The sequence below is a fragment of the Podarcis pityusensis genome (assembly GCF_964106645.2).
Source record: "Podarcis pityusensis genome assembly, chromosome: 10".
Taxonomy (NCBI): Eukaryota; Metazoa; Chordata; class Lepidosauria; order Squamata; family Lacertidae; genus Podarcis; species Podarcis pityusensis.
In genome coordinates this window covers 13,198,327-13,226,302 of record NC_138035.1, presented here as the reverse complement: position 1 = coordinate 13,226,302, position 27,976 = coordinate 13,198,327, and the positions used below count along the sequence as shown (strand labels likewise).

General features: G+C 45.9%; 1 protein-coding gene across 1 annotated transcript in view; it reads left to right on the top strand.

The window, feature by feature from the left end:
* The window catches only part of ST8SIA1 (ST8 alpha-N-acetyl-neuraminide alpha-2,8-sialyltransferase 1), a 79,630-nt gene that overhangs the window by 39,839 nt on the left and 11,815 nt on the right, over positions 1-27,976 (top strand). Inside the window, exons 3-4 of the mRNA XM_081023183.1 lie at positions 1,977-2,086; positions 7,719-7,811. Coding sequence (XP_080879309.1) covers positions 1,977-2,086; positions 7,719-7,811 — 203 coding nt within the window. The remainder of the gene's footprint in view (positions 1-1,976; positions 2,087-7,718; positions 7,812-27,976) is intronic.

Sequence of the window (27,976 nt, the reverse complement as noted above, 5' to 3'; positions counted from 1 at the left end):
TAGAATTTGTAGAGTTGGAAGGAAGCACGAGGGTGATCTTGTCTAGCCCCTGCAATGCAGGAATCTTTTGCCCAACATGGGGCTCGGACCCACGACCTTGAGATTATGAGTTTCATGCTGTAGTGACTGAGCTAGTTTAGGGGTAGAGTTTTGTATGCGGAAAATCCCAGGGTTTTTAGGTGCTGGGGTGGGATAAGACCTTGTAGATAATATGGCAGGGGTGGGAAATATTTTCAGCCCCAGGTCCCATTCTCTTATGGTGAGCTTTTTGGGGGCCAGGGACCAGTGGCGATTGAGTCCAGATTCAGACTTTTACCTTTTGTCCAGCATGCTGCATTCCAGCCAAGCAGAAGTCGGTTGTTTCTGTGCACACATACAAACACCCCTTTACCTTCCATTCAAGTAACCAAGAGGCAATATCTAAGTTAAATGGGATATTTCATAGAATTGCGGAGCTGGAAGGGCCCATGAGGGTCATCTAGTCCAACCCCTGCAATATAGGAATATTTTGTCCAAAGTGGGACTCGAACGCAAGACCCTGATATTAAGCGTCTCATGCTCTACCGACTGAGCTATCCAGTTTCAGCCATGCAAAAGCACTTTGAGGGTATACAGAACAGCCAACTAGGAGTATATCTTGGGAAGAAGTGGTGTGGTCTTAGGAGGATAATGAGGGCCAGATAGTGGGGTCTGGAGGGCCACAAGCAACTCCCAGACCTGGGATTGCCCACCCCTGCTAAATAGACTCATGTCCTGGTTTAGCAGAAGACAGTTCCCTAGATTTGTGCCCGCATTCCTATAACTCTGCTAACGATAACATTCTATTTTTACTAAGGCACCCTATAACAATTACAATACAGACATAATTATATTATGCTGATCATTTGCCAGGCTAGAAAGGATGATTTGTATGCTCAGGCCCCTGCATGATGTTTCTTAGAAAGCAGCTTGCTGAAGAACCCAGAAGATATTTACATTCCTGGGCGCCAGGATTAATAGCCAACTGCCCGAGGCACCGAAGCGCTTCAAATTTTGTTCAGCCTTGATTATAATAGTATAAATATTGTTTGTATTTTTTATTCAATATTGTCGGTCTCTGTGGGAAATTGGCATAATTAACAACGGAGAATTGCTGCCGCGTAATAGGTATGAGCTTGAACTGAGGAATCTTCAACTCTCACAAATGCTCCTTCTCGCACTCTCAGTTCCCTCTTCTGCAAATTCTTCTGCAGATTCCGACTAATAATCAGGAAGAACTTTCTGGTGGTAGGAGGTGTTTGACAATGGAACAGATTCCCTTGAGATGTAGTGGACTCTCCTTCCTTGGAGGTTCTTAAGCAGAAGTTGGACGGGCAACCATCTGTCATGTATGTTCTAGTCAAGATTCCTGCATTGCAGAAGGCTGGACTAGACCCTCAAGTTCCCTTCCAACACTATCATTCTATGATTCTATGAACTGCAGTCAAAACCACAATTAAATAAGCAGAGAGACCATAATTTATGACTTTGTGAGGCAGTTCCCTGGTCAATCCTCCGAGTATTTCTCCTTGAGAGGTCTAATAAGTCCAATACCGAAGAGGTTGCAATGTATTCAAATGTAAAATCTCTTAGATCTGCTATGATGGTTAGCTCTTGTCCCGTTTGTTCCTCTGATTATATGTGATGTGTGTTTTTTCCACCATAAAAAGTTGGAAACCTTCCCTTCTGTGACGGATAACAAAACTGCCGTGGCAGGAAACTCGTGTCCCTCCAGATGTTGTTGCCCTCTAAACTCTCCTCTGCCCTGGCCAATGTGGAACATGGAGAGGGCCCGATGGGAGTTGTAGTCCTACAACATCTGGAGGACTCCGCTTTTGGCTCCTAGCCTTGGCCTAACCTCTCCCTAAAACCTAAAACCCCTTCCCGCTTAGCTGGTCTCCACCTGAAGCTCCTGTGTGAAGTCGTCCATAAAAACGGGCCTTGTTTTCTGTTGCCAGGCAACGCCATTCCAGCTGCCATTGAAGAAATGCTCTGTGGTAGGAAATGGTGGGATTCTGAAGAACAGCGGCTGCGGCAGACAGATAGACCAAGCGGACTTTGTCATGCGGTAAGACAGTGGCCCCGCTGTGGCATGGCGTCCCTGCTCCCTCCATCCCCCTTGTTTCTCACCCACAACCACAAAAGGGTTTTTCCCTTTTGCTTGTGTTTAATTAACCGTAGACGGTCTCTTTTTCTCCCTCAGAGTGATTTATAGGGGTGGGAAAGAGCCATGGCAGATAGGGCTTTTCCCTCCCTTAACAATGCAGGTGCCTGTCACTCTTCAGAGGCATCAGGGGAAGATAGCTGAGTGAAGGTGCTTTAATCAAACGGAAAACTAAGAGAGATGGAAGAGCCTCAGGTCCCTTCTGGCTTCCTTGCACAGAAGAACTTTGTTTTCTCAGAAAGAGAAGAGTCTCAAGGCTCCATTTGCACCATGCATTGAAAGCGCTATACCACTTGAAACACTTGCGCACACCCCATGGATCCTGGGAACTGTAGCTTGTACAGGCTGCTGAGAGTGCTTAAAGGTAAAGGGACCCCTGACCGTTAGGTCCTGTCGTGACTGACTCTGGGGTTGTGGCGCTCATCTCGCTTTATTGGCTGAGGGAGCCGGCGTACAGCTTCTGGGTCATCTGGCCAGCATAACTAAGCCGCTTCTGGCGAACCAGAGCAGCGCACAGAAATGCCGTTTACCTTCCCGCTAGAGTGGTACCTATTTATCTACTTGCACTTTGATGTGCTTTCGAACTGCTAGGTTGGCAGGAGCAGGGACCGAACAACGGGAGCTCACCCCGTCACGGGGATTTGAACCGCCGACCTTCTGATCAGCCAGCCCTAGGCTCTGTGGTTTAACCCACAGCGCCACCCGCGTCCCATCGCTGAGAGTGCTTAGGCGACCCCTATTCCCTTCACAGAGCTACAGCTCCGTGAAGTTAGAATTGTAGAGTTGGGCCCATCTAGTCCAGCAAGGGATCTTTTCCCCAACGTGAGGCTCAAACCCACATCCTTGAGATTAAGAGTCTCATGCTCTACCAAGTGGTCCTGCTAGCTAGGGATGATGGGAGTTGTAGTCCAGCAACAGCTGGAGACCCACGTTTGGGAAACGTGTAGATAATGCTGCATTAAATGAATCAGTAGGCATAAGTTCCTGGTGTCCCAGTGCTTTTACTATTGCTTTTTTGAAATATACTCCTAGGATAAAATCCGATAAAGATAAGAAAAATTAAATGGAAGACTGAAGCTAAGGGCTATAGCATCTCCTTCCCATGTAGCAGGCCTCGGGTTCACTCTTATGATGGCATCTCAAAATAGGGCTGGGAGACACCCCTGTCAGAAACCCCAGAGCGCTGCTACCAGTCAGTGTAGACAACAATGAGTCGAATGGACCAGTGGTCTGAACGCCATGAGGCCATTGCCTATGTAACCTGACCTCCCAGTTGCCAACTCAGGCAAAAATAACGGCGAAATCCGTGGCATGAGGAATTGTGAGCAGGCCTTTGGAGGATGCCGTCTGGGGTCTTAGAGTTCCTGCTCCGGCCTTGTTTTCAAAATGGCTTCCCAAGAAAGCTAGTGGCTGACCATGGATGTTGACAAAAGGCTTCTTATCCCTAGAGCACTGGCTGTTTTATCCTGGAGTATTCAGTACAGTTTCTGGCTCTGTAATTCCTGCCAGCGTGATATATTGGAGCCACAGAGGACTGTTGCTCACTTAGGCATAAATTGAAGAGTTTAATAGCCCTCACAGATAGGAAGAAACTGGCGCTCACTCGGCCCCCAGCCCTCGCACCGCTAATGTCACTTTGAGGCTTTGAAAAGGTTTCAAAGGCGGCAGAGCTGGGACTTACATTTGGCTTCTCTGTCAGTTCCCCGCACTGGAAAGGATATTGATGTGATGTGTGTAAAGGACGGTACAAGCAAGCTGACAAGTTGTGGGTTCCGCAGATCAAGGTGAAGTGAAATGTGAAATTTCACGGCACGTCTTAGCGGGAGGAGATCTGAGGGACGGGAGGGGAGATCTTTCTGAAAAGAAATGCTTTTTACAGGCCCATTTTATCTATGTCAGTCAAACACAGTCGGGTAGAGAAAGCGGGTGGGGAGACGCTTCCTCCTTCCTCTCAAAATATAGCAGTCATTTTGGTGAAGTTGGATGTTGGAAGATTCATGACGGACAAAAGGAAAATCTCCTTCATTTGGCACACATTTAAACTATGGAATTTAGCATAAGAACGTAAGAGAGGCTCTGTTGGGTCAGGCCAAAAGCCTATGTAGTCCGGCATAATTTGCAACCACAAGATGGCCACCAACTTGGACTACAACTTTCCCACCAGGTTTGGGAAAGACTGATCTGGTGTCTTATCCTTCCCTTGAACCCTGCAGAACATTCCTGTGTGCTTCTTGAAGAGTAGATTGTCTAATGCAGGGTTTCCCAAACTTGGGTCTCCGGCTGTTTTTTTGGTGGGTTTGGTGTCATTAAAATGCATGCAGCCAATCAGCATATTTCCCCTGTTCCATTGTCTAGAAGCCACAGGGTTTGGTCTGAATAGCTGGGTTCTTGCTGAGTTTCCATCTGGCTACTCAGCCACATCCTTCGTTTTCTGCAGTATTGTCTGATGAAGCTTCCTGGTGAGAAAAACAAAACACAGCTCCTACTGGGATGGAGTAAACTTGAGTTCCCAAAGGAACAGTATCCATGACTGATTTGAACATACTTTGAATCTTTTTGGCTGATCAGTATTGAGATAAAGTAATTATATCAAATCTGCGTAATTATCGGCCAGCTGCCAATCTCCCGTTCTTGGACAAGGTTCTTGAGCGGGTGGCCGTGGATCAGATTTCAGTACTCTTGGAGGAAACCGATTCTCTAGATCCATTTAAATCATAATTTAAATGCTTTGGTTGCCTTTTGTCAGGAGAGACAGGGGAAATGTGTCCCTGTTCATTTCTCTTTAGCTGTTGATACCATCAACCATGGTATCCTTTTGCAGTGGTGGTTCCAGTCCTACTTGGATGGTCGTTTCCAGAGGGTGATGCTTGGGGAGTGGTCTTTGATCCTGTGGAGCCTTCAACGTGGAGTTCTTCAGGGTTCAATTTTATCCCCCATGCTGTTTTACATCTACATGTAAGCGCTGGGTGGGGTTATCTGGAGGTTTGAAGTACGTTGTCAGCAATATGCTGACAACACACAGCTCTACTTCTCCTTTACATCTGCAGGTGAGGCAGTGGATATGTTGGACTGCTATCTTGCCTTGGTAATGGGCCGCATGAGGGCCAACAAACTGATGCTCAATCCAGATAAGAGTGAGACTCTGTTAGTGGGTGGTCCCCTAGACCGGATGGATGGGAGGTTGCCTGTTCTTGATAGGGTTGCAATCCCTCTGAAGGAGGTTCTTATGGGTCCATTGTTGTTGCTTGAAGCTCAGGTGACCTCAGTGGAGCAGAATACCTTCCATCAGCTTTGGCTGGTGCTCCAGCTGCGCCCCTATCAGGGATAGCTTAACTTCTATTGTCTGTGCTCTGGTAACCTCTAGGCTAGATTACTGCAGTGTGTTATACATGGGGCTGCCTCTGATGATGGTTAGGAAACTTCAGCTGGTCAGGATTCAGCGGCCAGGTTGCTCATTGGGGCAAGATGGTTTGAGCATACATCACCAGTCCTGGTGGCCCAACTGCACTGGATGCCAATTTGTTTCTGGTCCCAATTCAAAGTGCTGGTTTTGACCTATAAAGCCTGAAATGGCTCAGGATCACAATATCTCAAGGACCACCTCTTCCCATATGAACCAACCCCAGACCCTGTAATCATCATCCGAGGCCCTTCGTCATGAGGGGCAGAGGGTGGCAACACAATAACAGCCTTTTCTGTGGTGGCTCCCCATTTGTGGAATGCTCTCCTCAGGGAAGCTCGCCAGATAGCATTACATTCCTCTTCTCCCCAGCCTTTGGCTGATTACAACCTATGGCTTACTACGCTGTAGAGGGGTGTGTGTTTTGTTTGTTATTATGTTATGTATGTTTGTGTTTTTATACTGCAAGCCACCCTGTGATCTTCAGATGGAGGGCACTATATAAATTTAATCCATCAATAAAATAATAAAATAAAGGGGAAGGACAGTCATTGGAACAATGAGTCAGAGAACGGTCAGAGAAGGCAGATGATGCACTTCTACTGATGATGCCAAGACCTTGTTATATATTGCTGGGAAGGGAGAAAACATGGCAGGCTTAGATGAGGCACCTGCCAAGAATCTAAACAAAAACTTGATTGCTCCTCTGCAAAATGAACAGAAACAGATAGGCCAGTCTGGACTCCACACAGATGCAACTAAGTCTCCTGCCACCTAGTGACTATATGGTGACACTGTCTTCATGGGAGATCACAGGAGAACTAGCGACACCAAGTTTTTTGAACAAAGGCAGAGATTAAAGGTAAAGGGACCCCTGACCATTAGGTCCAGTTGTGGCCGACTCTGGGGTTGCGGTGCTCATCTCGCTTTATTGGCCGAGGGAGCCGGCGTACAGCTTCCGGGTCATGTGGCCAACATGACTAAGCCGCTTCTGGCGAACCAGAGCAGCGCACAGAAATGCCGTTTACCTTCCCGCCGGAGCGGTTCCTATTTATCTACTTGCACTTTGACGTGCTTTCAAACTGCTAGGTTGGCAGGAGCAGGGACTGAGTGACGGGAGCTCACCCCGTCATGGGGATTCGAACCGCTGACCTTCTGATTAGGCAGAGATACATGTGCATTAAATAACTGAAACAATGACAAGCTTTCATTGGTGCTATCCAGTAATCCTTGGGATGGTATCTCGGGGCTGGAGTACCCTGTAGACCCCTCACTCTTTGCAGCCAGGTAGGGACACTTTATTTATTATACGTTATTTATTTAAAGCATTCTTACCCTGCTCTGGAGCCATAAGCTCCCAGAGCAGGTTAGGAGCAAAGACAGGAGTGCTGACTTGGAAACGTCATCGAGAAGGCAGTCCGTACCCTCAGCTTGACAATCCAAAAGGCGCAAGAGGAAAAGGGACTGGGAGGGAGGAGGAAGGGAGGAAGCTCAGGCACTCTTTCTTAGTTCCAGAGTTCTTGTAATGACCGCTTGGGGTGGAAATATTTCAAAGGTGCCAAATTCTGCTGGCCTTTGAGGAAAGGCCCTGCAGTCTTGCCCATGTAGTTGCCCTTTAACTAGAGATGCCAAGAATTGCACCTGGGAATAGATGACCATCGTGTGTCTCTTCCAACTCTACAATTCAGTGATTCTGCATGCAGTGAACCGTATTTTTCACTCTATAAGTCGCACCAGACCATAAGACGCACCTAGTTTTTGGAGGAGATAAACAAGAAAAGAAATATTCTGAATCTCAGAAGCCAGAACAGCAAGAGGGATCGCTGCGCAGTGAAAGCAGCAATCCCTCTTGCTGTTCTGGCTTCTGGGATAGCTGCACAGCCTGCATTCGCTCCATAAGACGCACACACATTTCCCCTTACTTTTTAGGAGGGAAAAAGTGAGTCTTATAGAGCAAAAAATACGGTATTTGCTGTGACACTGGACTCCAGCCACTGCTTGGTCGTGCCAGTCTTTGGTGCTTGATGGAGTTTTTCTTTTCTTTTCAAACGGCGGAAATAAAAAAGGAAAGAAAGAAAGAGGGGGGGGGAAACAGCAGAGAAGTTAAAATACATGGTGTGTTTCTGTTTCTTTCAGATGCAATCTTCCACCTCTCACCAGTGAATACAGCAAGGACGTTGGGTCCAAAACTCAGCTGGTAACTGCAAATCCCAGCATAATTAAGAAAAGGTAGGAAACAGATTGTTTGTTTCTTCTGAAAGGAACTGGCACGCTGAGCAAAGGGTGCTGGTGGGGAGAGAGTTGGCGTTTACGGTCGCGGTGTTGGCAGTAGAATAATTGTATTCCTCTGCAGGCAGCGCTGGAAGAGCTCGGCAGACTGAAGGTGAGAGCCATTTCTCATCTGATGAGTTAATAAATCTTAGCACGGCTGTGCCACACTCCAGCAAACATTAAATTGCTTTGCAGCAAAGTGTCTCAAAAAGTAGGCGGGCATGTTTATGGCACAAGGACAGAATGGTTAGGGTAGCATATACATTGCTGGATATCAAGGGTGCATCAGGTGCAAGACAAATGAGTACCCGTATCTTAATTCCCCTAGAATCTCAGCTAGGGTTGGGTGGTATGTGGTTTTCAACATCATGATATATCACCATCCAAACATTGTGATATACCGATATATCACGATATCTGAAATAAGGATGGAGCTATGTTAGATGGCTGGCTTCATGGTTTTTCTTGCCTTGGGATTTTTGCCAGGGCCTGTTCTAATCCGTTTCCCTCTGCTGGGGGCAGGGGAGAGCTGAGTTGGCAGAGTTAACAGGGACTGCAGGAATCGAGAGAAGCATTAGCTGGATTCACGGTTTTCCCCACATTGTGATTTCTGCATTGCACACACACGGAAACACGCATCATGATTCACAATATATTGCCAGGTTAGAAATTATGAAACCAGTATCATGATACGGACTTCAAACCGGTTTTGGACAATATACAGTGGTACCTCGGGTTACATATGCTTCAGGTTACAGACGCTTCAGGTTACAGACTCCGCTAACCCAGAAATAGTACCTCGGGTTAAGAACTTTGCTTCCGGATGAGAACAGAAATCGTGTGGCAGCGGTGTGGCGGCAGTGGGAGGCCCCATTAGCTAAAGTGGTGCTTCAGGTTAAGAACAGTTTCAGATTAAGAACAGACCTCCAGAACAAATTAAGTTCTTAACCCGAGGTACCACTGTATCAATATATTGCCCAGCCCTAGTCTCAGCTTTTTTAAAAATATGATTTTCAAACAAGTTTCTAGACCTTATGGCTTCAAATATATGTTTGACGGCAAATTGAAATTTCATAAGTCATAGGGTGGCTTAATAAGTTGTCCATGAATTTGGGTTAGAGCTCAGTTCTCTGCAGAGATCTATGCTCCTCCCAAGCCAGAACGAATTATTCCTTATTTCTTATTAGGAAGAATAATAATAATTACCTGGCAAGAACGTAGCAGGCGATTCAGCACAGCTTTAAATTCTGTGACATTAAAGAAGCGCAGCCCTTGTCTGGAAGAAGGCATGAAATGGATTCTCCACTCCTCTCCTTAAATAAATACTTAGTAATGTTGAGAAGGAACGGATGACCATAGAGCAGGAAGAAGACAGATTATTGCAGGCGTTAAGAAAGATGTTCCAGTTACTTACATTAAGAATAACGGTGTGTCTTTAAGCCTCTTCTTTGCTGAATGTCCATAAACCCATGAAAAACGTATTTCTTTCAACTAAGTTTGGATAAGATCTTATTTCCTCTTCGGTATAACTGTTTGTCGTTTAACAACAATTAATAATACTTTGCTGAATCTGATCCGGAGGAAAAAACATTGTCTGCTATTTGCTGGTTGAAACACTCATGCCAAACACACTTATTTAATTTGATGAATGATAGCTTGGCTCAATTTAATCTCTTTGCAGTATTTGGTTTCAGTTAATCTCCGTGCCGTATCTCTCAGGCTCATCTTCAAACGATAGTTTAATTAAGCAGTTGGTGGGTGTTCTCAATTAATAAACAAATATTATATCCTTGACCCTTGATGTTGATGCTAGACTTCGAACAAGGGATTGTGGTTCCATCAGACATTATTTTTTCCTTAAGCTGTTCATTTCAAGGCTTGAGATTATACTCATTTGAGCATATCTACATGAAGCCGCTAGGAGAGATCATCAGGGGGTTTGGACTGGGTGTCCATCAATATGCAGATGATACCCAGCTCTGCCTCTCTTTCAAATCAGAACCAGTGAAGGCGGTGAAGGTCCTGTGTGAGTGCCTGGAGGCAGTTGGAGGATGGATGGCGGCTAATGGATTGAGGTTGAATCCTGACAAGACAGAAGTACTGTTCTTGGGGGACAGGGGGCAGGCTGGTGTGGAGGACTTCCTGGTCCTGAATGGGGTAACTGTGCCCCTGAAGGACCAGGTGTGATGCCAGGGAGTCATTTTGGACTCACAGCTGTCCATGGAGGCACAGGTCAATTCTGTATCCAGGGCTCCCTCTGACCGCTCATCATCACCCTACCACCAATCCCCTGGCTCTGAACCTTCTTCCCCTGGGGGTTCCCAAGGGGTTCCCCAGCAGCTGCCTCCAGCCACTCCTCTACATGCAGCCAGTCCATAGCATTGAGGGTGGTGAGACAGTGCCCCATTTGTCCTAATGGATCAGCTGCCATTGTCCTGGCCTCTGCCTTTGGCCAAGGGGGATGATATTCTTGAGATATTTTGTTGCCATTTTATTTATTTGTGGACTACCTTAGGATTTCATTTTGAAACACAAAGTGGTGTCTAAGCTGTGGGTTACATTACAATTAATGGTCCTCAGTTAACCATACTTTTAGTTCCAACGAATCTGAGTAGAAATTAGTTGACTACAACTAGGTAGTTTGACGCAACCCTGGTCTGTTAATTCATAAATTTAAAGGAAGAGATGGGCTTGTTTCCAGGTTCCCCCTCCTATTCGTCTCACACATTTCCTTTCTTTGACAGCCTGGAGCTGAGAAAACAGCCTCCCAACCAAAACCCACTTCCTTCCTCTTCTCCCCCTCCTTGCATTTTTCGTTTCCAAATTTCAGATTGCAAACTGGAAGAGAGAGGGAAAGAGATGAAAACTGAATAACTTGCAGCAAGCAAGCTGGAGATTTATTTACTTCCCAACATAATTTTGCTTCTTCCTTCTTATATTTAGCAGCAGCTAAATCTACTTGTCACCTGACCCCCTGACCCCCTAGTATATTTTCCCATCTGGTGATGATTCATCTGTGCTGCAGTTACCATGTGCTGGAGCTGAAGGCAGATAAGGCACATCAGCACGTAATAACATTTCCCAGCATTCAATAAAGGGGACTGCTTGCCCTAAGGGACCATAAAGCCTTGGGAGAAGGCAAAACTGTGGCCGAATCCATTGGAACAGTAGTTGCCAATTAGGGGTCCAAGGAATGCACCTGTGGGGTCCGTGGCCCCATCCCTTGCCTCTCCCCAACCAAATGCTCGTCATTTTTGCATCACAAATTTTAGGGACTGTTCTAGCGCTGTGCTGTTTTTCAATTTATCGATCCAAATCACACCGCAATAACAATTTGACTTGGCAATACGCGGCCATATATTGCTCCTCACATGAGGGAGAGCGGGGCAGCCAATTTCAAGGCACCACCCCCACCCTCCTGATCTCCATGACTGCTCCTTCCCACATCCCCACGCCTGATTTCCAATTTCGGACATTGTGATATATTGGACTAGCAGTGGTGTCCAGACTTTTTTCAAAGAGGGCCAGATTTGATGAAGTAAAGGGCCGTGAGGGCCAACCATAGGGCCAAACAAAGTTGTTGACCTTTTTTTAGGGTTGAAATAAATTGCCACAGGGGCCGGATTAAACTGACTGATGGGTCGGATTAGGCCCCCGAAACTGACTTTGGACATGCCTGTTTGTGATGTTTAATTGCTGATATATCGCAATGTTGAAAACCAGATATCGCTCGGCCCTAGTCTGGGATTTTTTTTTAGTATACCTAAAATCCTTTGCTTATTCGGGGCCACCCCAAATTTTGTTTTAAAAAAAATGCTTTGCAGAGGTAACTACCACAGAGAAATCAACGTTTTCAAAAGTAGGGAGTCCGTGGCTTGGCTTTTGAAAAATAGGGGGTCCTCAGTAATTAGCTAATTGGGAGCCACCACATTGGAGTGAAATGGCACTTAGGCATTCTGTTGTGGCAACCCTAACCCAGGATTAAGGTGCCATTTGGCAATTAGCTTATATATCTGAGTTTCTAACACTGTGCCCCATTGAGTTTGGACCTTCGAAATAATTTCATGTCCAATATATATTTTTTTCTTCAGTTAACCTAGCATCCAGTCATGTGGCAGCTCTCCTAAAGCAAAGGGAGCCAAGTTGTGGGCCTTTGCTCTTATAATTTCTGACCAGGGGCCATGCTTCCTGAGGCTGTAGGAAGTTGCCGTCCACAACATTTGAAGGACATCATGTTGGCTCCCCCATTATAAATCATTTTTGGTGCCTCACCCTCCATTTCATAGATCCTCCCGGGGATGGCCATCTTATTTGTAAAGTCTCCACACGTATTCTGGATGACTAAGACGCAAGCCAGCTGCTCCGTCGAGTTAAGCTACCAGAGTGCAAGACATAGAAAACACGTTAGTGCATTTGTCCCTGCTTTATTTAATTAGCAGAGGATAATTTTAGACTGCCTGTACTTTTGACTGCTCGGAGGGCTAGTTGCTTGCTGTGATTTCCAGCTGGTGGTCGAATTTTGAGCACGGTATTTGATCTCACCTGTCTGCCCTGTTCAAGGACAGAACATCTCAAATCTTTTATCTTGCTAAGGTATAAGCACTGGGGTCCTAACTCCATGCAGTCTCCCCAGTTCCCCGTTTGACTCAAAAACTGGTGCCAATGTGGAGCATTTGGGGGGATGTTGAGGAAGGAGAGGAAGGATCAGATCATTGCTAAAAACCAAGCTTTTGGTTAGCCGTTGTTGCTTTCTCTCTGTGTACGTCCTTTAACATATCACTTTTACAAAATTTTGCAAGTGCTGTGTCCAAAATTAATACTGTGACAAGATGACCTGTGTGGCTTCTCGGTCACCTGCCCCAGTGCTAACTCTTGATGGGCAGTTCTATTTAAATAGGATGAACTGGACAGTCCTTCAAACAGAGGATTTCTAACGTAGGACAAATGACCCTATTCATTCTCCCCATCCTCATGTTTATATTTCCTCAAGATGCTAAGAGATCTAAGCATTGAAATAGCCAGGCCCATCAGTCTGTGAGGTTATGACAGGCATGTCCAACTGGTCGTTTGCGGGTGTGCAGCTGGCCATTTGTGGGAAGATTGTTTCCCCCCCCAACAAACAAAAAATAACTGTGGTCACTCCCTCCTAAAAAAGCGCAACTTTGGACACTGTCTCCCCAAAAAGCTTGACAACTCTTGGCAATAACATTGGTTATATCACTGCCATTTTTTAAATACTAGGAGTAGATCGCAGTCGCTTGGGAGCTGGACATGACTGGGTTATCCAGTATATCTGAAGGAATGTCTCCACCCCCATCATTCTACCTGGACACTGAGGTCCAGCGCTGAGGGCCTTCTGGTGGTTCCCTCACTGCGAGAAGCCAAGTTACAGGGAACCAGGCAGAGGGCCTTCTCAGTAGTGGCACCCACCCTGTGGAACGCCCTCCCACCAGATGTCAAAGAGAACAACAACTACCAGATTTTTAGAAGACATCTGACGTCAGCCCTGTTTAGGGAAACTTTTAATGTTAATGGATTACTGTATTTTAGTATTTTGTTGGAAGCTGCCCAGAGTGGCTGGGGAAACCCAGCCAGATGGGCGGGGTGTAAATAATAATAATAATATAAATAAATAAATAAATAAACAACAACAACAATAAGACTCATTTAATGATCCCCTTGAGAGTGAGGCATTGAGCAGACAGGTAGGAAAAATTAGTTTTGAGGCAGACACTTCCAAGGGCAACCTCAACTTTATTCTCGTCGTCTGTTGAGAACAAATCTTTTGGAACAGTAGACAGAAAATTAGGGGTTTGTTTCTGCTCCTCATCCCCTGGTCAACACAGAAATAAAACTGCATTCTGGTCATACAACCCAAACAAAGATGTGCCTGTATACCTTGTTGTCTCCATTCTTTTGAACTGCTTCTTCTGAATTCATCGTAGACAAAAATGGAGGGGTTTTTGTGCACCTTGTGCCAAGCTGAAGCAATATTGAATCAGTCTTAGGAAATCACGTTAACAGTTGCAGGTTTACCCTCCCACCCACAGTAAGAATACACACACACACACACACACAGAGACATTAGCAAATTGAATACACTAAGCAACACAGCAACACGGACTGATTTTGACAATAACCATTTGTGTCACTTCAGGGCTGATTAGATTTTCTGGTAATTTTGGGAGATATAGGAAAGGAGGACTACGGTCTTTGGCCAGATTGCAAGCAGATTTCGAGTGGGCTAAGTTGATGGATTTGCCTATTAGAAAGGGAAGGGAGAAATTGCCTTCATGTCTGGAATCTTGAACAGGGAATGCATCACACTGCAACATGGTTGTTGTGTGTCCCACTTGCTGCTGTTGTTCAGTTTTTCAGCCAAGGTTGGCTCTCAAGGAGGTTTTCCAAAAGGCAATATAATCAGGGATGTGGGGAGATGTTGATGGCAGCCCCTTCAGTAGTCAATGTAATTCAGATTCCAGCAACTGGAAGAGAGTTGGATGAAACTGTAAATTTTGGTCTTCTCAGTTTGTCATTTTTCCGCATTTCTGCAGCAGTTTGCAGTTCTTGAAAATGCACCAGCATTCTAGTGTGAATTTCTCTTAATAAACACCTTTGGGCTAATATACGCTTTTTGGAAACAGATTTTTTCCCTGAGATAACATATTCTAGCATTGTTTTATTTTATTAACCTTGAAAAGGTTAATTGAGACACAGCGATTTATTGGATTGAGATTTGTTTGCAATAAAGATCAGCGTTCTTCGTGGTATCCTGCTCTGAAAACACAAGGCCCCATCCTCCGCAAACTCCAGCCAGAAGCTTCACCTTTTAGATGTACTGCTAATTAATCTCCAATGTTTGCTAGCAAATGCAAAGTGAGATATTCTCTCTCTGAAGAATCAGCCTTAATTAGCTTAACCACACTGTTTTGCGAGGCTATTTGAATAATGACGGGGGCTAAGCACACGATCCATCCTTCAATTCATAGATTAAAAGGAATGTGGGAAAGAATGCTGATTAAGGGAAGTCTGCGCATTTTGGTTCTCACATCCTTGGGGAATCAATGGGCCGGTTGTCACATTGCCAGGTCCAAGAAAGAACACAACAGCTTCATAGGTCAGATATGGAACATGTGGTTTACAAGGAGAAGGTCAGTTTGCATCGCCAGTTCAAAGAAGAGTGAGGTAGTAGGTGGGGTGGAAGGACCTTGGATAGCTCCTGCCAGCCAATACTGAGCAAAATGGACCTCACATATACACTAAGTAAAAGAATATAAGTTTTACCACTCATCTCCCCTTTTTCTTCTTCCCCAGTTTTATTTTGTATATCGGGTCCTCCCTTAAAGAGGGCACGTTTTGCGGTGAGACCTGGCAACCAAACCCTGTGTTGTGGGTGGGTTTGATTGGATAGCCACAACACCCGATTGGTAGGTCCCTTGATGCAGGGTTCAGTCAGGTCAATGGGACACAGGCTAAACAGATCAAGGGACCTATATATACCTATACACATGACCCAGACCTTCCTCTTTCAGTGTGTGCATCGGAACACCCGCCCACCTCTCCCTATTTTTAGGGCTTGTGCGCTTGACCTTGCTTTGCCGTCATGTGTCATCTGTCATTGGGACAGGGGCACGGCAAGAATTTTCCCCACTCGGCTGATTGGCTGGTGCCATTTGGGTTTCGCCTGCCGCGTAGCAAACCGTCACAACTTGTAAGGTTGAGGATAGGCTCTGGTTCAGGTGATAGGGATGGGAGAACGCTCTCGTCATCCCTATGTGAAGGGTATTCCGTTAAAGGAATCCAGGGACTCAGTGGTTTGGTCAGCCCTGTGAGGGGGTTGTGCCCATGCCTGAGTCCAGGGGGACATTTTGGTGGTGGAGTTAGCCTGTTCCCGGCTTTCTGCTTATCCGGGTGTTCACCCTAGGCTGACCTATGCTGGTGCCCTGGGCCAGCGCTACCTGCAAGGGTGCAGGGAGCTAGTCGAACCAGAGCCTATGCAACCACTCACTTGCTGTAATCAATAAAGTTGTGGCCTAAATTCTGCCAAAAACCAAACCAAAATTTGAGTCTTGTCTGAATTTATTTAAGGGGGAGGTTTAAAGGTCTGAACATGCAAACGGCACTCTTTCACATCAAATGTAACTGATCTATAGAAAAGAAACTCTATAACCTGAAAAACAAACAATGCACGTACTTTTGTAAACTAAGAAAAATCTTTAATAAAAATAATATTAAAAGATAATAATAATACTGAGCTAGATGGGACAAGATAGCTTTAGTGCAAAATGGCTGAATTAGAACTGATCAAGAAATTATATTACGTTGGTTTAGGCCTGAATCAAGATAACGGTGGTGTTGAGGGTGTTGGAGCAAGCATTGGTCAGAGATTGTTTTCACTGGCGAGGTCTGAGATTGAAGCTTGGTCCTTCTGTATGTTTCTGTGCATGCCTGGAAGCTTTGAGTTAGGTCCCTGTCTAGGAAGAAGTATGGAAATCTGCCATGGCTGGGATTTGGTCTGGAAACAAATGGGTTGGAATGATTCTAAACCAAGCCTAGGCTGACCCACTGCAGTCTGGCAGGTTCCTATCTGCTCTGAAAATAGCACAGAAGTCAAGGCTGATTATAGGGTGGGGACTTCTCTAGGCCTTGCTACATAGAGACTCTGTTATAGTGACACGTGGGTTCCTTGATAGCTCTGGAGGCCTTGGAGCAGATGCAAACATGCCTAACATCCCTGAGAAGGAAACGTGTAGTGTGGACTCTGGGATATATGCGCTTAATACATGTGAGCTTGCCTTATACTAAGCCAGACCACTAAACCATGGCCAGTGTTGTCTACTATTCTGACTGGAAGTGGCTCCAAACAGAGCTGAGTCAAAATTATTTCGTAGGTAATAATAATAATAATAATAATAATAATAATAATAATAATAATAATTTATTTATACCCCACCCATCTGGCTGGGTTTCCCCAGCCACTCTGGGCGGCTTCCAACAGAACACTAAAATACAATAACCTATTAAACATTAAAAGCTTCCCTAAGAGGATCTGTCCTGGAGTGTCAACACAAGGCGCAGCAGAGACTGTACTTTTTGAGAATCCTAAGGAAAAACCATCTTCCGCAGAAACTGCTGCTTGCCTTCTATCACTGTGCCATTGAGAGCGTGCTCACTTATGGCTTATGTGTGTGGTATGGAAGCTGTACTACCCAGGACAGGATGGGGTTGTGCAGGGTTGTTAAGGCAGCAGAGAGCATTGTTGGCTGCCCACTCTCCACCTTAGAGCAGATTTATGCCACAAGGTGCCATAGGAAGGCACTGGACATAGTAAAAGATCCATCGCATCCTGGTCACTGTCTCTTCGAGCTCTTGCCATCGGGACGGAGATACAGGACGATGAAGACAAGAACGAGCCGTCAGTGTCCGGGCAGAACGATGGAGGTTGTTTTTCCCCCCTCTTGAGAAAATGTCACTGGTGGAATCCAGCAGATGGGTTCCTCCAAGTTCTCCATCCACAAACTGAGTGCGTTTCCAAGCACAATTCAAAGTATTGGTGCTGACCTAAAGCCCTAAACAGCCTTTGTCCAGCATACCTGAAGGAGCGTCTCCACCCCCATTGTTCAGCCCAGACACTGAGATCCAGCTCCGAGGGCTTTCTGGTGGTTCCCTCACTGTGAGAAGTGAAGTTACAGGGAACCGGGCAGACGGTCTTCTCAGTAGTGGCGCCCGCCTTGTGGAATGCCGTCCCATCAGATATCAAGGAAATAAACACTTACCTGACCTCTAGAAGACATCTGAAGGCAGCCCTTGTTTTTATATCTGTTGGAAGCTGCCCAGAGTGGCTGGGGCAACCCAGTCAGATGGGCAGGGTACTATTATTATTATTATTATTATTATACAGGCTGGAGAATTTCAAGAGGCACAGCTACTGTTTCAGATAACCACCTTCCCCAGCCCTTTTAGGAGAACCTTAAGATTGGGACTTTATATGTACAAATGCAAGTGCATTACCACTAAGCTATGACCCCTGTTCCCAGTTTTTTGTGTGCAAGGAAGATCATAGCATTTCAACCCATGCCTTATATTGAATCAAACCATTGGTCCATCCATCTAGCCCAGTATTGTCCACTGTGGTTTGCCACTGCCTGGAACTCATGAAAGAGGCCACTCCCCCCCTAAGATTTTGTTCCAACTGTAGATGCAGGGGACCAAAGACCAGAGACTTGGTGCAAGCAAAAGGGTTAGCATTCTGCCACTTGGTCTATCCACCACCCGCACCGCCCAATTTCTAATAGCTCCTCTTTCTTTAAATTTTTTCAGGGAAATGTGTTCATTTCGGAATTTCCGATTCGGCGCCTCCACTGCAGCGCTGCGATAGATTGTTATTTTGCGTGCACGATAATTACTATTTCCACTGGTGCTGACAAGCCTTCCCTATGAATAAAATTATGCATCTCAGCAGGAGCTGCATTTCAAATCAATAGCAGTGATGAAACACGTACAGTTTGTTCCACCTGAAAACATGCCAGCCCACCTGTATAAATTGAGCGCTTTGTAATCTGCTGGATACATGGGTGGGTTTTTCGAAAGGGCAGCGCAGGGCTGTTGATGAATAAACCTTTTTGTCCACATCTTGCAGGAAAGGCCCTTACTGAGACCATGACTCCTTGTGAGAGAAGGGGCTGATTCTTGAGATCTACGGAGGGCAATCCAAGGCCCTCCAGGGATTAGGAATCTCATGCTTACCAACTGAGCTATCCTTTCATTGGATTCGGCTGCTTGGCAGGTTTCATGTAAGCAGAAATAGGAGAGTTTAGGCGGGGGCGGAGCTACCTGCCCCAGCACCCGTGGCGGCGTGGGGGTGGGGCTAGCCGCCCACACAGCGAGCGTGGAGGGGGCGCCATTAGCTGCCCGCACGGTGTGTGTCCCTAGCTGCCTGCCGTCTGCCCGCAGAGCGTCAGGAAGGGCGCTGCTAGCTGCCCATGAGACGAGTGCTGGGGGGCGCCACTATCCGCCTGCCGCAGCATTGTCCCTAGCCGCCTGCCACCTGCGCGGTGAGCGTCCGGGGGTGCTGCCTGTGCAGCAAGTGGGGGTGGGGGGGCACAGGCATGTCACCTGCCCTCACGGTTGACACCCGGCGCGCACCGCACCCACCTTCCTCCGCCAGTGAGTTTAGGAAGGCTGATTTTGACCTTTGTTGCCCAGAAGTGGAAGAAGAAGAAGAGTTTGGATTTGATATACTGCTTTATCACTGCCCTAAGGAGTCTCAAAGTGGTTAACATTCTCCTTTCCCTTCCTCCCCCACAACAAACACTCTGTGAGGTGAGTGGGGCTGAGAGACTTCAAAGAAGTGTGACTGGCCCAAGGTCACCCAGCAGCTGCATGTGGAGGAGCGGAGACGCGAACCCGGTTCACCAGATTACGAGTCTACCGCTCTTAACCACTACACCACACTGGCTCTCGTGCCTAAATGGATTAGGCAACAGACTACCAGCATCCACCTCTGAACTGCACTGAATGGGAGAGAATGCTTAAGAAAGGGACGCTGAAATTTGCGTCATGGGGCCCTGCTTTCACATTGTTCATATTTATTTATCGATTGCAGTTACATCCCACATTTTCTCGAAGGAGCTCAAGGTGACGTATATAGTTCTTTTGCACCCCATTTCATCCTCACAACAGCCCTGTGATGTAGGCTAGGCTGAGAGGCAGTGACTGACTGAAGGTCATCCTTGTGAGCTTCATGGCCGAGTGGAAGACTTGAACCCTGGTCTCCCAGGTCCTAGTCCGATGCGCTAACCATGCCAGCCATCCCCTAGACGCATGTTTTGGTTTGGGAGCTGCATCACAAAATTCTGAGAAGTGCAAATTTTTGAAGGGCAGCGGAATTTCAGCTCACGTCTTGTTTTTGGAAGCAGAAATTAGGAAGGTTTGCATTAAGCTGCGACCCAAAATAGATTTCTTCCCCCATCTTCACTACTCATGGCTTAACTTGTAGACATGAATTGTCCTGAGGTAACCCAAGGTTTGTTCAAGTGAAATTACCACGTAGAAACAAAGCTGACTTCAGTCAGTAATCACACAGCTCAAAGATGGAGTTAACTCTTTATTAGCAAAAAACATGAGCTCTACAGAATTGGTTGGGTGTCAGGTCCAGGGCAACTCATTCCTGGCGGTCTTCCTCCATGAAAACCAGTTGTTGGGGCTGAAACTCCCAGCCTCCCCACCAGGGCTTTCCCCAAGCAATCAGAGACTGTGCCTGTGTGCAGCCAACCTCTCCTCTGTCCCTTTCATGCCTCTTCTTGTTCTGGGAGCAGGGAGGGGAGCTTGTTGCAGCAGGAGGGGGCAACACCTGTGACTCTTCATCTGCCTGTCTCATCTCTTTCCTCTTGGGCTCCCACATCCCACATCCCACTCTCCCGCTTCAGCTTCTGCCTCTGATTCTGGATTTCTCTCTGCCACAGACTCTTGTAGCTCACTACGTTTTGCTACCTCTTCAGCTTCTGACACCTCCTCTTCCCCGTCCTCTCCCTCTTCTCCCTCTGCCCACTGTTTGCGTGTCAAGGTCCCCAGGGCCACCCCAATAACTCACACATCACACAGAATTTTTTGTTTAAGATTTTTGGCATAATTTGTCCACAACTTTATTAAAATACAAATTTGTGAGTGGTTGCTTAGGCATTGGTTGCGACTATCTGCCCCCACCATGGGGGACAGACTGACATTCCGCACGATGCGAAAGTCAGAATAGGGGAATACACTTGGGGGTAGCGTCGGAGCAGGGAACCTGCCCTCACCCCCAAATGCAACCAGGAGCTCATTGCTATGGCCTGAGCCCCCTTGACAGAGTGGACAAGCAATAGTTAGCCCCCAATTCCTTTAACGGAATCCCTTGCAGCAGCAGCATTAGAGGGGCAGGCACAGCCAATCCATGCCCCTCAACCAACCAATCAATCCATAAACCAATGCCTAACCGCAACCTTACAAGTTGTGATGATTTGCTACGCAGTAGGCAAAAACCAAATGGCCCCAGCCAGTCAGCCAGATGGACAAAATTCCTACCGGGCCCCTGCCCCAAGAGCAGAGGACCCCATGACAGGCATAGCAATGTCAAAGCGAACAACCCTAATTCTAGGGAGGGGGGGACGGGCAATCCGATGCACGGACGAAAAGAGGAAGCCCTAGCCTCGTGCAAGGAGTTTTAGCATTTCTGGCTGTCAATCAACAAATGGCAACATTAACTTCTTCCCAACAACAAGGGAAGCCCAATCGCATCAGTGGCCAACGATCAATTAGCCCGCCCCCAATTTTGGAGTGTCCTGGCGGCCCCCACCGCAACACGTGCTCTCCATGAAGGAGAACACGCTTTGTCATCCCACCACCTATCCCCTGGCTCTGAGACCTCTTCCCTTGGAGTTTCCCCAGCTGATTCCTCCCACCATTCCCCTGCTTCCAACCAGTCCATGACAGCTGCCTTATATTGATTCAGATCATTGATCCACCTAGCTCAGTACTGCCTACTGGCAGTGGCCCTCCAGAATGTCAGGCAGAGGTCTCTCCCATCCCTACTTAGAGATGCCAGGGATCAAACTGGGGACCTTCTGCAGGCAAGGCAGGTGCCCTAGCACTGAGCCACAAAGCTTGTGTGGCTTTAAACCTGTCCCTGAGTTGACCCTCTTGGGTTCTGAAATTCAGAGAGTGGTAAAGAGCCGGCTGATGCAATGCTTATTATAAGCTTCCAGGAGCTGCTCTCTCCTCCTCTCTTCTTCCACATAATAACAGTAATCAAACGCAGCTTAGCTCATCACGACAAATTCCGCCATTGCTCGCAGGAGATGCAGAGTTTCTGTAATGACTCCTGTCACCAGCAAACTGATCCAAATGCTTAACGACGGAGTCGTAGCAGGGTTTCCATTCAAAAGGAAGGATTTCCAGGAATTTTGTTTTTTCGAAAAGCAAAAGGGGAGACTTTAGAGGTATTGAATACCACGCAGGATCCTAGGCGTTGCACCGTGACATTGAAACAGACAGGGGGAATATCTGCAAACAGGAATGTTTACCTCTTCCCCGGGGAGCCTTTCCCCCCTGCAAATGTGTTGTTGATATTGCAAGCAGGTTGTTGGCAACAGGCTCCCCCCCCTATTTTATTACTTATTTACTAAATTTATATAGGGTCGTAGAATTCTAGAGGAGTAGTGAGAGGCACCAACTGAGGAACCCCCATGGGACGAAGGCTCAGAGCCCAGGGAGTGGTGGTGGGACAATGATGAGTGGTCAGAAGGAGAAGACTAGGACAAGGTCTAGATGATGTCAGCGCATTAGAACAATATTCGGAATGCTTTCATTTAGAACGAAAGAAATAATGACAATAGCAAACAAAACAAATATACACAATCTTGCATTAAAAAGGAAAAGTGAGTTATTGTAACTTGGAAGTGATCAACAACAACATGATTTCTTATTTTTTTAAACTACATTATTTAATGATACAGTGGTATCATTAAATAATGATAAGGTTAAGTACTTAATTCGTTCCGGAGGTCTGTACTTAACCTGAAACTGTTCTTAACCTGAAGCGCCACTTTAGCTAATGGGGCCTCCTGCTGCCGCCGCGCCGCTGGAGCACGATTTCTGTTCTTATCCTGAAGCAAAATTCTTAACCTGAAGCACTATTTCTGGGTTAGCGGAGTGTGTAACCTGAAGCGTATGTAACCTGAAGCATGTGTAACCCGAGGTACCACTGTATTACAATTATAAAATAGATAATGATACATTAATCAACATTTTATTAACCTGCATTACTTTAAGCACTTATTAAACATAACCACCAATCAGAAGCGGAAGCAGGAGAGGAGGGGGACAAGAGGCAGCGATGATGAAGAAGCCAGGGGGTCTCCCCCTCCTGCTGCAACAAGCTCCCCTCCCTGCCAGTCTTCTCCCTCTGACCATCCATTGTCATCCCACCACCTTTCCCCGAGCCTTTCCCCCTTGGGGGTTCCCTAGATAGTGCCACCCACCATTCCTGTGCGTGCAGCCAGTCCCATGAAACCAACAGAGATTGCTGTGGCATCAAAACCTTCCTCCTCCATTGGCATGGTACGGATCCAGGCACCCTCTGTGCCCCCTCTGCTTGTTGATGTTTTTAAAGGCAAGGCTAAAGATGTGGATCATGTCAGAAGTCGTTTTGCCCTTATTGTGGACGCAGCATTTCTTAGGGGGTATTTAAAGGGGAAAGGGGTTAATGTTGATGATGCAATAGTCAAGTTGCCTGCATGTATTTTGGAGCTGTTTGCTGGTGCAAATGCGCTGGTCTGCTGTTCTAAATTTTGTTTTGGAAATGATGGGATATCTGTTGCCAAATGATACAATTATATTATCACTGAATTGTTTCCAATGAATAGTTCCAGAGCTAGGTTTGGAAGTGGTTTAAAATTTACTGACAGCAACAACAATAATAATTGCTAAAGCATTGTAGAAAAACTCAATACAGTACCATCAATTTTAAATCAATTTCAAAGGATCTGGCAGATATTTTAGGTAACTTGCTGTCCTTTAAATATTCTTCCATCATTGTAACATCACATTGCTTTCCTCGATATAGCTCTGTGTAATAGCTTACAAATTGGTTTCTTATCTCTTTTGGATTATCTATAATTTTACCATTAGTGTTTAATTTATTTATGCTACTCTCTTCTTGCTTCTTCTTTAACTGCCATGCCAACAATCTTCCAGGTTTATTAGCAAACTAAAAAAAAAAAAATGGTCTTGAATTTGTTTTAATCTTCCAATCTATTTCTTGATTCATTATCATCGAAAGTTGGGTTTGAATCAGTTTAATATTATACTTTATTGATTCCTTCCCAGGGTTTTTGACAAGTTTTTTCTCGTTTTTAATCAGTTTCCCTAGCAATTCCCATGGAATTTTTATTATTATTACATTTTGGAATGAATAATGTGCAGGACAATATATATCAATATAATTTATTGTAATAGTAGTTTGATTATGCTATATATCTACACACACATTTCTTTACTCCATGCATTATTTATTATTCATTGTCGTTATTATTCTAATAAAATAAAAAGGGACCATTAAAAAAGTGAGAAGGGGAGGGAAGCAATGTCGTTGAGAGTAGCAGCATCCCAGATGGAAAAACGGAAGACAGAGCTGTCAAGTGAGTGATGAACAAGAGGAAGTAGCTATCAGCAATTGTCCAAGATAACAATGGATCTTATAAACATATGAGCAAAAGAGGTAAGGCCAAAGAATAACGATTTAGGGAGGAAATCAAACAGCAGCCGGGAAATAGAGTTAGGACCTTTTGGCAGGAAATTCCTAAAATATCTGAGTGTCTCTGGTCCCTAGACTGAAAGAGAAACAAAAGCAGGAATTGAGAGGAATCCATCCAATTCCCACGTCAGTGGGGCATTCCATGTTTTGTTTAGCATGTTCATTTATAGCAGGGGTGGCCAACTCCCAAGAGACTGCGATCTACTCACAGAATTAATCAATCAATCTTTATTATGGTCCAGAGACCCAACAAGTCGTTACAAAGCAATGCACAATTCATACAGCCTACCTCCAGGTTTAACAAGCATTTTGTTCAAAAGATAGGGATCATTGGTTCTTGCAACCACTGATAAAAACTTTGCCACTGCTAATGTTCTAGCGTTTGTCCGGTCTTCCAATAGGAACCTGATATAGTGAGCCTCTGATTTTCCTGGGAAAGGTACCAGCAAGGGCAAATCAGTTCAGCCCTGACTTGCTCATATTTTGCACAGTGCAGCAAAATATGTTTTACAGAATCGATGTCTTGAGCACATGAGCAAAGTGTGTCCTGGTAGGGAACTCCTCTCAACCTGCCATCCAACACTGCAGAAGGAAAGGCGTTTAGTCTGGCTTTGGTGAAAAGCCTTCGATAATTCGGTACTGTCAGGTTTTTAATGTAAGATGTTAACTTAAAGACATGCCCATATTGTTCTCCTACTGCTGCAGAATTAAAAACTGGCAGTGATCCACCCCCTTTTTTGGAGTTCAGGAGTTCAGGGCAAAGTTGTTGAGGTAAACCCCATCTTCCGTTCTGGAGGGCAGGGTGAGGGGCCGGGGCCGGATGATATTTTACCAACGCTAAGGAAAGGGACCCAGCAATCAACCGCGATCTACCAAAACCTCCCAGGGATCTACCAGTCGCGATCGACCTGTTGGACATCCCTGATTTATAGCAAGGGATGGTGAACCTGTGGCCCTGCAGGTGTTGTTGCATTGGCCATGTTGGCCGTGGCTGTTGGGAGTTGGAGTTCAACAACATCTGAAGGGTCACAGCTTCCCCAGGCCTTCTGTAGGGAGGGAGGGGAAGCAAAGAAGCCTTGAAGCCCACCAGAGAGCTGCTTTCATTTTTCATCGAAGCAGAAACCACTCGCAAAGAACTTTAGAAAATGTGTTTTTTGCTGTGCTTAACGATGCCCAAAGGAACAGAGGCAGGCTAGAACAGTGAGGAGGTGGTTCTGGTGGAAGAGTTCCTCCTCTCAGACAAAACAAGTAGAAACTGAACCCACGTAACCGCAGCGTTATCCGTTTTTTGTAGTAAATAAGTGTTCTGGGCTAATAGCCTGAGGCAGAGCTACTGGGAGAGGCAGGAGCCTAGATGTGGGTGGATAAACGGATAAACTACTGTTTGTGCTTACTTGGATAAATTAGTTTACAGTGAGGAAAAGAGAGAGGATCGTAACGATGAACTGCGTGGGGAAGACTGAATGCACCGTTAATGTTTTCCAAGGAAAGAGGTTGCCTTATACTGCATTAGACCATTGGCCCACCTAGGCCAGCACAGTTGGTGGCTGTCAAGCAGAGGCCATTGCGGATTTGATGAGGAAAGCCCTGTAGCTCAGGGGTAGAGCATCTGCTTTGCATGCAGAAGGTACCAGGTTCAATCCCCAGCATCTCCAGGTAGGGCGGCTGTCAGGGAACTCTGGGCAAAGTCTGGCAAGCTGCTGCCAGCTAGTGTCAGGTAGTGAGGTATATGGTCCAACAGTCTGCCTCAGAATAAGGCAGCAGCCTAGGTTTCTGTGCCAACCTTGCTGACTGGTATCTTTCTTTCTTATAGATGCCAAGGGTCACACTCAGCCTGCAAGGTCTATATTTGATGGCCTGGTTTGAACACCATGGTCAACCATTGTTTAGCATGACCTGAACAGCCCACCATGAGCCTTGGGCTCACACACCCTCCATCTTCCTCCAGCGCAGCTTCAGGGAGGAGTATGGCATCATTTATTTCCAGTTTAGATTAACTGTAGCCGGTCGTGTCATCCGAACGCAGCTAACTGGCTAATGTTAATTATGGAGCTTATTTGGAAATTTAAATTCAAACCTTGGCCTATTAGCCTGCCTTGTTTAAGGAAAACGTAGTTAATACTAACCACAGTTTAGAGTTTGGAGATGACAGCATGCTAAACTGTGGTTACTCAGAAGCAGGTGTTTTCAATCTTGGCGGCTGCAAAAGAGGAGGGCAAGGGCCAGTGGTTTGCTGTGGCTCATCGTCATCATGCTAAACTATGGTTTAGTGTGGTGTCTGAACACAGCCTACGGAGGAGGCCCAAATGGGTTGCTTCTGTGAATGTACCATCAAGAGCAACCTGAGTCTCCTCCAGTGGATGCCTGGTAAAGGAGACATGTGATACGATATAATGGTGTTCCACCTTCCTTTCCACCCATTTAATAAGAAAAGCAGCAACCAATGAATTGAAGTTGCAGTGAAGAAATGTGGGGAACCAGTCCAAGAGATCTGGAGGGCGCCCCATTGGCTGGCTCTGGTCTATACCCTGAGTATTACAACAACCTCAGCCTCACATGCGTATATAGCACTGAAAGTCAGGAGAACTAAATAAACAGACTTCCCTGAAATGTGTTGCATTTGAGGTGAGATACGAAATGCCTGTTGATATTGGCCCAATCTCACATCCCCAACTGAACGACCCATGTGCCCATCGCAGATACCACTTCTTGATTTTGAAAGCCATAGGCATGGCAATTAAACCCATGGAAGGGGAGAAATAAGGCATACGCACACATTACAGTGGTACCTCGGGTTAAGTACTTAATTCGTTCCGGAGGTCCGTTCTTAACCTGAAACTGTTCTTAACCTGAAGCACCACTTTAGCTAATGGAGCCTCCCGCTGCTGCCGCGCCGCCGGAGCACGATTTCTGTTCGCATCCTGATGCAAAGTTCTTAACCCGAGGTACTATTTCTGGGTTAGCGGAGTCTGTAACCTGAAGTGTATGTAACCTGAAGCGTATGTAACCCGAGGTACCACTGTACTTGCTTGTGTGGGATCCAAAAGATTGGATACCTACTGGAGCGTGCCAGAAACTGGGTTTGGTGAAGGGTCCACCAGTGGCTATTAGCCATGGCAACTTAGCACAGCCTCCACAATCCAGAAAGTGTTCATTCAGGGTGCCAATCTCTATCAGGTTTGATTTGTGAACCCACGGATATCTAGCCAGATACTACACTAGATTGGATTTACCATTAGTCCTCCCCCCCCAAAAAAATGCTAATTAGAGATAAATCTGTAATATAAGCAGCATGTAAAATGGGAAGAAATGGAAATACCTGAGAGAGTGGGAAGCCAGGTTTATTTTTTTGGGTGTGTATTAAATTAGTTTTAATTGGCGTTGTCGTGTTATAAATTTGAAAAAATGAATAAAAATTAATTGGCAAAAAAAGGATTTACCATTAGTCCAATCCCACGTCATATGTGTTAAACCCAGCTATTCCGAGAATATGACATTTGCATTTAAATAGAAGCAAAAAATGCACCTTCCCGAGCCAGATGTGTTTCTAATTCTGGTTCGCTTTTTTTTTTATAATAGTAGCAATGTTTTCTTATTAAGCTCAGCTTCTCTTTTATCTTCCTCGCATAATGTTTATGTCAGGGCTTATGATGCCTCCTCAGACTCTGATGGCGCACATGACCCGCAAAGTCACTATTTCAGCATTTCATATAGTTAATTACAGGATGAGTTGATGTAGGAGGGAAAGGGTAGCTATGAGCAGCCTCAAAGCAAGCCACAGCTGGTTTTGTTGAAACCTAAATGAATATTTGGAAAGCGCCCAACTTTCTAT